Here is a 10,335-nt window from a genome sequence, read left to right as displayed (position 1 = left end):
ATCACCTACACGGAGTACGAGCGGCTCAAACAGGGGCCGCGGGGCACCGCCAGCCACAACCCCAAGATCAAGTAAGAGATCAATACACTGATCAATACACTGCCATTACGGTGAGCTAGAATACTAGAATTGTTGGATTTTAGTGGGACATACAGTTGGGTGTCATCTGCATACATGTGATAAAAAACACTGGGGAGCATGTATACTGAGAACAGCAGAGGGCCGAGGATCGAGCCGTGAGGAACACCACAAGTAAACTGAGCTATAGAGGATGAAGCACCAAGTAAACAGTACACCCATCAATACATTTCATCAATACGTGTCAATATATCAATACACCTATCAATACATCTGTCAATACATCAATCAGTACACTGAACAATACATCTATTAATATATGTCCGCTACACAGAGTACAAGTGGCTCAGACAGGCAGCAAAAATTGTGAAAGAGCTTTTCAAGAATTGATTAGTGTTGATTAGTACTACTGATTAGTATTGATTAGCACTGGTCCTGGGTTTTCTGGAATATCCTTGAGTGCAGAGAGGGAAAGTCAGGGAATATCAGGGAATTTTCCCAAACGCGCCACTTTCCAGGAATCCAGCAGCATGGGTTTGATGCATCAGAAACCAGCCAGTGGATATTGATTATAACATATTGATTATAATCAACAGGTATTGATTATAACCAGCAGGTATTGATTATTTGTCTATCAGGGGATCGTTCCTGACGAAGAAACAGGACCAGGCAGCCAGGAAGATCATGAGGTTCCTGAGACGCTGCAGACACAGGTAACACACACACACACACACACACACACACACACACACACACTCACACACACACTCTCACACACACACACACACACACACACAGAGACACACACGAGTTGAAGTCTTTTCATGGAGATTTTGTTTCATTGATGAGATTTCATAATTTTCACCCAGTTTATGTGTAAGATACCTTGTTGTTAGAATTCGTATCAGCATTAGCTTTAGCATCAATATCAGTATGAGCAGTGTATTAGCATTAGCTTTAGTACCAGTATTAGTGTTAATATTTGGTTACGATTAGCGTTAGCAATTGTATTATTATTAATATCTGTATTAGCATTAGTAACATTATTATTAATATTAGTGTTAGTATTACCAGTAGTCATATTTATATTTTCTAAGCGTAGGCTAGCACTTGCAGAATGACTTGTTAAAGGGGCGTGTCAACCCCCACAGATATAAAAACTTTACTGACTGCCGCTTTAAAACTTATTTAACTTTATCCGCCTGCTGTCATGTGACTTTGTAGCCTTCAGTCTTTTCTTTTATCTTGTGCTGTATTCTTGTTTTAATTAATTTTATCAGTTTGATGTTTGATTTGATTGTTAAAACACTGTTAAAACTCAACAAAGTGCTGAACATATGAAGTTTAAAGCTTCCCCCTTCTCTCTCTGTCTCTCTCCCTCTGTTTGTCTCTTTCTCTCTCTCTCTCTCTCTCTCTCCCTCTCTCTCTCTCTATCCAGGATAAAGGAACTGAAGCAGACGAAGGAGTTGGAGAGGAGAGGCCTGACCACCTAACCACTCCTCCGTCCGTCCCTCCGTCTCCTGACAGGGAAACCAGGGAGAGAGGGAGGAGGGATGAGAGAGAGCGAGAGCTTCCTCCTCTCGTCATCCCTCAACAGGTTTACTCAGACATACAAAGGGAGAGAAAAAACAAACGAGTGACTGACGGAGAGAAGAGAAGGACGGAGAGAGATGAAGGGATGGACAGATCGACGGAGAGATGCCTTACCGCTCGGAGGTCGAAAACCACTCTGCTCTTTTCCCTCCTTTTCCTCTCCTCAGTTCCTGCCGTTTATCTATCTATCTATCTATCTATCTATCTATCTATCTATCTATCTATCTATCTATCTATCTGTCTGTCTGTCTGTCTGTCTGTCTCTCCATCTCCTCTCCTGGTTGAATGTAGCTGTCTGTCTGCAGCTGAAGAGCTCCATTTGAAACGTCACACCTCCATCCTATAATATTCTGATCCGGTCTGGTCCTGAATCATCAGTCCAGACTTCTTTTTGTTCCGCTCGGCTTTCCGTGTCTGTCTCCTTCTACCCATAATCCCTTGTGTTTCGGGGTGGTTTCCTGTAGTTGGGTGGATTAACAAACCGCAGTGCAGTTCTCTTGTTGGAAGACTGAGACTGTCAGTTTCAGGTTGGAGCGACATCGTTCTCACCTGGCCAAACGAACCGAACTACTGGAGCAAAATGAACCAATCAGAACGTGCCGTCACTGACCGCTGGTTGTTTCTGAATATTTCAGAAGACGGCTGCAGTTTGACATTTTGGAGTGGAGCTCTTCACCTGGAGTCTACATGCTGTGTACTTCAAAGTATACATGATGATAAATCTATATCTAAACACACAATCACTTCTATATACATATATATTCTAAAGTTGGACTTTATAGATGCTATGGATGTTTTTATTTATTACAGCATGTACTGTTAATTTGTGTGTATGAGAGAGAGAGTGTGCGTGTGACTGGGTGTGTGTGTGTGTGTTGTGTAGACTGTAAGGTCAAGTCTTAAGGAGCCTCCTGACCTCTGACCCCTGACCTCTGACCCCTGGGAGAGAGGCAGGTAGGAGGATGTGATCTCACCTGACCTTGCAGCTGTTTCAGATCTGAAACATCCATCAGGCTTCAGTTAGCTGTTAGCTGCTAGCTTCAGTTAGCTGTTAGCTTCAGTTAGCTGTTAGCTTCAGTTAGCTGTTAGCTGCTAGCTTCAGTTAGCTGTTAGCTGCTAGCTTCAGTTAGCTGTTAGCTTCAGTTAGCTGTTAGCTTCAGTTAGCTGTTAGCTGCTAGCTTCAGTTAGCTGTTAGCTGAAGAAGCTCCAGATGTTGCAGCTTCCTGGAGGAACAGACAGTTCAGGATGTGTAATGAAGGAGTTCCTCAGGAACCATCTGAGTTCCTCCAAGCACTTTTACTGCTAGAGTTCACTGTCTAAGGCTGGAGTCAGGAGAGAGAGACAGGTAGCTCTAAACAGAGAGAGAGAGGGAGACAGGTAGCTCTTAACGGAGAGAGAGAGAGAGACAGGTAGCTCTTAACGGAGAGAGAGAGACAGGTAGCTCTAAACAGAGAAAGAGAGAGAGACAGGTAGCTCTAAACAGAGAAAGAGAGAGACAGGTAGCTCTTAACGGAGAGAGAGAGAGAGAGACAGGTAGCTCTTAACGGAGAGAGAGAGAGAGCTTGCAGTAAACAGACAGCAACATTACTGAACGTGATGGAGCAGCGTTGTCATGGCGACTAAGAGAAAGAGAATGAGGATGATGCGGAGGTGGGGTCAGAGGTCAGTCTGTCTGATACCAGGTTTACAGTCTCACACTGATGACGTCACAGCCCCGACACATCAGTGTGACATCACAGGTCAGGGGTCAGGCAGGGTTCCGTTCAGCCGACTTTGATGTGTTGGGCAACTTTCTGGGCAACGATAACAGGCAACCTAGCAATGGCAGCACTTTAAAGCACTCCTGGAGGCAACAAGCTCTGGAATCACTGCAACAGTGTTGACGCAACTACTGTTGACCAACACTGTTGCCTGTCAGTGTTGCCACAAAAGTTGCTCTTTTAATCCAGCCCAGGCCCGGGAAGCCTGGTTGACGCTGGATTGCCCCTCAGAGTCGCCGCACAAGTTGCTCTGTGTGCTTTTAGTCAGACTGAATGCTGCTGTATCGTCATGGCAACCACAACTACTAGAACAGAGCATGAGCTTTCCTTAACGAGTTATTTAACGAGTTTATCAATGATGTTTTTATCCTGGCTTGTTTTCACAGTTTCACTCAGATAAGATACAAAATGAGAAATATTATATTGCTACTATTATTAATATTATTACTATTGTTGAAGTGATGCTTTGCATGAGTTTGTATTGATTGTTTTGCATTTCAAAACCTTTAAAAAGAAATGATGAATATTATTCTATAAGTGAGAAGAATAAATCAGGTGTTTATTATATTATTTGTTTTGTTGTTTGTGTTTTTTTGATGGTTTCTACGGTTTGTTTATCAGGTTGTCATGGCAGCTGTTGCATAGCGACGCAATGTGTGGAAGGTAATAAACTGAGAAAATCAGAAAATAAACGACTGGGTGGTTACATCAACAATTACATCAGCAATAAAAACATCTAAACCAAAACTTCAGCATCAACTACAAAAACAACACAAACAATCACAACAACATGAACAGAAATAACATTTAAATACATCGACAACCACAACTTCAACTACAGCAACGACAACATCAACAATAACATCAATATCTTCAACCACATCAACTACGATAGATCGATAAAGAGCTTTATTAATCCCAGGTGGAAATTCAAAATAAATAAGAACAATAAATATAAGAACAGCCACAGCATGGACTACATCAACTACTACAACAATAACATCAACAATTAAAACAAATCACAACAACATGAAAAATAACATCAACTACAACAACAACCACAACTTCAAGTACAAAAAAAACATCAACCAGAACAACAACAACAACGTCTTAAACTACGTCAACATCAATAAAAAAAAGTAACATCTCCCATAACAACAGCCACAATGAGACAAACATCAACAATAACAATATCATCAACAATAAAAACATCTAAACCACAACTTCAACCACAGCAACAACATCAACAACAACATCAACAATAAAAACATCAATCACAACATCGATAACTTCAGAAAACACAATATCAAGGTAAAACACCAAAGGAGTTGGTTATAAAAGATTCTGTAATAAATTTTATGTTGAATAAAGAACTGTGTGTGTGTGTGTGTGTGTGTGTGTGTGTGTGTGTGTGTGTGAGAGAGAAAGTGAAAGCATGTACTGGTGTTTGTGTTTGTGCTGCAGTCTGAAGTTATGGAAATACAACTGAGCTGATGAAAGACTCGGCAGGAAGAACAGATAGAAGACAACAGAAGTGTCTATTCTGACGGGTTGTGGGGTTGAGGCCCTGTGGGCGGGGCCAGATGATCTGTGGGCGGGGCCAGATGATCTGTGGGCGGGGTCAGATGCTCTGTGGGCGGGGCCAGAGGCTCCGGTCTGCAGCTACACAGAGTTCAAACATGCAAATCAAGTATTTTCTCTGCTCCGGTATTGACTTTTATATCGTTACATTGTTTGGATGAGTTAACAGCTAGTTAGCAAGCGCTAATTACGTAGCATTAATGAAAAATACATTTTAAAAAAACACATTATTTGATGTTTCTCAGTGTGAACGGTGATTTTGAGTTAACTGGGATTTATAAATGGATATTAATTAAAATCCCCATAATTAGCCTGTTTAGCATATAAATTGTTTCATTCAGCTCCACTTAGGAGAAATGGTGGAGGAAAATTTAAACAAGAGAACTAAGAAAAAAAAAAAAGAAAAATTTACTGATTGTGAGATTGAAAAAAGAAGGCAATGTTATTTGGCATTACGGAAATAAGTAAGAAAGAAGAAAGAGCGTAACGAGGCAGAGGGTCAAATTCTGTCAGTTTATTGTTGCACAGTTTGGACAGAATCAAGAAGTATTCTGTTTCCAAAAGCCGAAAAATACATAATCTACATAAATTATTTTGAAGAATTAGATGATGAATGAGTCCAGGTGAAGTTTGTCGTACAGCGGGCACAGCAGTCGGGTTTCTCTCCAGTGTGGAGGTGCTGTAATCTCCTGTAAATCAGTGAAACTCCTCCCACTTTGGTCACAGTGATGTGGTTTCTCTCCGGTGTGGACGCTGGTGTCTCCAGCTGTGGGTTTGATATAGTAAATACAGAGCAGAGTCACAGTGTAGAAGGTTGGGACTAAATGTTTACAGATTAAACCCATAATAGATGCGACACACTTGGATGTCAACCGCCTCAAAACTAAAGAAGAAGAAGATGCTACACACTCCGGTGCGGTGGGCGGCGGTATACAGCCTGTCGTTGGTTTTGCGATCCGCCAAAATGCAGAGAAGGAGAATAAGAAGAAGAAGAAGGTGAATATGGCCGACGAGCGTTCAGCAGAGAAGTAAACGGAGAGAAAAGAAGTTTCCTCTCGGTCTTCCTGGTCTTCCTGAGTCTAGTAGTTCCTGATAGCAGTCCGGGTTCAAAGCTGTAAAGCTGTAAGCAGCCTAGCCGTTTAAAGTCAGCGGGTTTCTTCCAGATCCTCGGTGCTAACTTTGTGCTGTCTTAGCTCGGATGTGTTATGCTAGGCTACTACTGTGTTAGTCCTACGGTAGATGTGCACGGTTGTGCTCGTCGTAGCGCCGCGGAGAGCGTCCGGTAACTCCGACCAGAAGACTCCAGGTCAGATCAATCACATTCACACTTTGCTGCAGTCTGGGGGGAGAATGGACAAACTGGTTTTAAATCATTAGCAGCAGTTTTAGCTGCTGTAACTTCCTGTTATCAAAGAACTTCCTCAGGTGAAGCAGAACGGCTCATATCTGCATCATATCACCACAGAAGCACAAATATATTAAATGATCAGCTTACCAGGGACGTCACTGATGCAAGTTTTAAATGCAGCACATTGTAGGATGATGATCTATCTTTTGAATTATCACTTGCCTTTTAGAAATTGGGTCTGTTATTGAATTGCCACAGAAGTAGATGTTTTGATGGCGAATAAATTATAAATCTAGACTTTGGAAAAGTCAAAAGCGTCTTTTCTTCTTTTCAAACTGAAGCATAACTTTGCTGTGGAGAGACAGACGATCAGAAATGGATAAAATCATTTAGTTGCTGTTTGCTTCATCTTGTAGTAACTGAAGTGTCTTCACTCCTGCTGGGTGGTGAGAGACTGCGCGAGCGCTCTGATCATTTTCAGCGTTTCCCATCTTCCTCGCAGCTGTGCAGTTAGTGAGTCTGTCCAGCTGGAGCTTTTAATAAACATTTCATTTAATAATAAACCTCTGTGAGACGCAGCAGGAGCGGCTCTCTGCTGACATCTAGTGGTTTGAATTGATGATTGGCCCAAATATGCAAGTAATAAGACAAAGTGTGTTTGAAGTAGGAAAACGGTCATAACTGCAACAGCTGGACATCATATGACTGTGGTCCTCCACCTTTATTGTTTTCCCATTCACATTAATGAAACCTTAATATTTCCTAAAAAGGTTTAAGTCTTCATAGAACTGATTGTATCCTACAATCACTTTTAGCGGCTACATTATTATTATTGTTATTGTTATTGTTGTTATTATATTTGTGGGCGTTCCCTGTCTTAGGACTGTCTCTGTTTGATGATGTCAGAGCTGATTGGTGGGAAGAGAAGCATCTGGCGGAGGAGGAGGAGAGGAACGTCATCGGCCATTTTGTCTCCGTTCAGGACAGCTGTGTTGAATTTGGTGTTCGACACTAAGGAGGCAAAATGAATTCTACAGAAGAGGTGAGAAGAAATATCAACTGTTGTAACATTGATGTTGATCTGTTGCTTACTTTAACCTGTTAGCTTGTCTATTTATTTGATATATGAGAATACCAGTGATTGCTAATTATTCTCTCTCTCTCTCTCTCTCTCTCTCTCTCTCTCTCTCTCTCTCTCTCTCTCTCTCTCGCTCTCTCTCCAGCCCAGTACATCAGCTGCTGCTGTTGTCCAGGTCTGGATGAAATAATAATGCAATGACAACGTCTTCATATGATGCCATATATCTGTTATATACAGTCTATATAGGTGTGTTGTGTGTCAGGTATGACATGGTTTCATAGCTGATAGTATTTTGATGTAATATATATATATGTATATGTTGTTATGTCTGAGATAATAATCACATCTTACCTGTATTGACTCACTCCACCATCCAGCCCCCTCTTACACTCCTCTCTCTCTCTCTCTCTCTCTCTCGGTCTCTATGGAAACAGAGGGCCCCAGGCAGACCCAGGCTTCACCGCTGTCAGCAGTGTGACAAAACATTCGCAACGTCGCCGCAGCTCAAGGAGCATCAGAGAGTTCACACAGGGGAGAAACCATACTCCTGTCAGCAGTGTGGGAAAGCGTTCGGCCAATCGGCTTCCCTGGCGAGGCACAAACGCGTCCACAGCAGAGAGAAACCGCACCGCTGCGACCGGTGCGGGAAGAGGTTTTGTGATAATTACAAATACAGTCGTCACCAGTTGATCCACACCGGAGAGAAACCCTATCGCTGTGAGCAGTGTGGGCGGAGCTTCAGGCAGCTGGCGGCATAGAGGAGACACCGACGCGTTCACACCGGAGAGAAACCGTACTACTGCGACCAGCGTATTCACACCGGGGAGAGACCCTACCGCTGTCAGCACTGCCAGAAAACCTTCATTTCGCCGTACAACCTCTCGGTGCATCGGTGCGTTCACACCGGAGAGAAACCGTACCGCTGCGACCAGTGCAAGAAGAACTTCACCTGGTCCGGTCAGCTGACGGGACACCGCTGCCTCCCGCTGCCCCCCGCTGCCTCCCGCTGCCCCCCGCTGCCTCCCGCTGCCCCCCGCTGCCTCCCGCTGCCCCCCGCTGCCCCCCGCTGCCTCCCGCTGCCTCCCGACTTACTGAGCAGCTGCTTTGAAGATTTTGGTCAAGATTGTTAGTTTGTAGGGAAATGTTTGCGTTCGCCATTTTTCCACATTTACTGTAACAGATTGAATCCATCAGCCGTCAGATCAGGCTGGAAGTGAAAGAAGAAGAAAACGCTGATACTTATTTTTATTTAGAAAAGTATACACATACCTTCAAACACTCTTTCTCTCCTTCACACACACACACACACGCACGTACACATTTTGTTGTTCCAAACTATTTTGAAACAGATTCCTGTTTCACTTTGACTTTTATGTAACTATTAGTTATAACTTTAATACAGTTGAAAATAATGTAAATAAAACAAAATAGTGTTCAAATGTTGATTTTTTTATTTACCAAAACTATTATTTTATACCAAGTCCATTATTTAGTCCATTTAGGAATTATTAATTTATCTTCTTGCTGTCAGCTAAAGTTAAAATGTTAAAATTCAAACATAGTAATAATGAAAAGTATGTATTGTAAGACAAATTTCCTCTGTTAAAATAATACATAATATAATGATTTTTCCATGGTTTGGAAGATGCTGCTGTATTGAAAAATCATCTTCATTTATATTTTCATTATTTTTTTATTTTTTTATTTAAGTTTTAACATCAATATTCATGATACTGTTAATAAACAGGTTATGTCAATAAATTTCAGTCTTTGTTATTATAGCTTCAGTGACAAATGAGTTACATTGTAGACACACACACACACACACACACACACACAGGTGCATGGTTGTGGGTTCTATTCCCAAACGGACAGTTCAAGAACATTTTGTGTAATAAAGAGAAAACCACAGCCAGCTGAAGGTTTTACTGACAGGTGAAGTTTTACTGACAGGTGAAGTTTTACTGACAGGTGAAGTTTTACTGACAGGTCGAGTTGTGACGAATTTTAAAAACTCTGATGAAGGCAGATTGTTGCTTTTCATGTTTCAGTCTGTTAAAGGCATTTTTTCTATTCAAATCCACACAAGTTCCTGGACTGCTGGGCATAATTGTTCCTTTTTTTCTTATTAATGTTTTTTTTTAAATATTGTTAATGTTTTGCCTTTATGATGCAGTATGTGATATTACAACTATAACCAGCAGTAGCCTGTAGGGGGCAGCAAACACTTCTCAGCTGCTTACAGTGGTTCTTCTCTGTAGGAATACTGTGTGTATTTGTACATGTTGTCTGTACTGCTGTCATACATGTATTTAGTGGCTGACAGTCTGTTTTTTTTTTTAGTTTTATTTATTTCACACATAGTAAACAGTAACAAATAAATACAACACACAATTAAACACAGATTGTGCAGGTGAGGAAAAAAAAGATTAACATACATAGATAGATACATACATAGTATACATAGCCTAAATAACAAAGGCTTCAATTCAATTCAAAACTTTATTCAGGACTCGTCTTAAAAGAGTTCCATAGCAGATAAATAAAACCCAAGACAATACAAGACAATTACACATAAATAGGAGAAAAAAAGATAAACATAAAAAGAATAGAAAAGGCAAATAAGCTTACAAGGTTATGAATACATTTTAAAGTTCTAAATCAGATATTATGTTATTGGATGAAAGAAGGCCGTTTTACATTCTGTACAATGTTATATTGCACAGAATGTATTGATTAATCCTCTGATACTCTATTGAGTTTATTAGTTACTACATGAAACAAAATGAAAAAATGACATTTTGTGTTGCAATCTTGACAAAACAACATTAAAGCAAACGACGGTACGTTTTAAAGATTAGTAACTATTGCTGAGGGAGAAACATAAATTAAGT

General features: G+C 41.0%; 1 protein-coding gene across 3 annotated transcripts in view; it reads left to right on the top strand.

Moving 5' to 3' along the window:
- LOC139640407 (calmodulin-binding transcription activator 2) overlaps positions 1-4,073 on the top strand; it is a 14,987-nt gene extending 10,914 nt beyond the window's left edge. Inside the window, exons 10-12 of one of the 3 annotated variants that reach the window (XR_011694912.1) lie at positions 717-791; positions 1,517-3,108; positions 3,167-4,073. Coding sequence is in view for 1 of the 3 variants with exons in the window: in XM_071514604.1 (XP_071370705.1) it covers positions 717-791; positions 1,517-1,571 (130 nt within the window). In the remaining 2 variants the exon portion in view is untranslated. Of the gene's footprint in view, positions 1-716; positions 792-1,516 lie in introns of all 3 variants that reach the window. The other 2 variants (XR_011694913.1, XM_071514604.1) reach the window with 2 other exon arrangements.
- Positions 4,074-10,335: the final 6,262 nt, after the last annotated feature.

Source organism: Centroberyx affinis, unplaced genomic scaffold, assembly GCF_046629955.1.
Source record: "Centroberyx affinis isolate AG114_WGS23_722 - 3 ecotype Tasmania unplaced genomic scaffold, CSIRO-AGI_Caff_v1 ptg009394l_1, whole genome shotgun sequence".
Classification (NCBI taxonomy): domain Eukaryota; kingdom Metazoa; phylum Chordata; class Actinopteri; order Beryciformes; family Berycidae; genus Centroberyx; species Centroberyx affinis.
The sequence above is the reverse complement of the archived record's forward strand: the minus strand, read 5'-3'. Positions and strand labels throughout refer to the sequence as shown.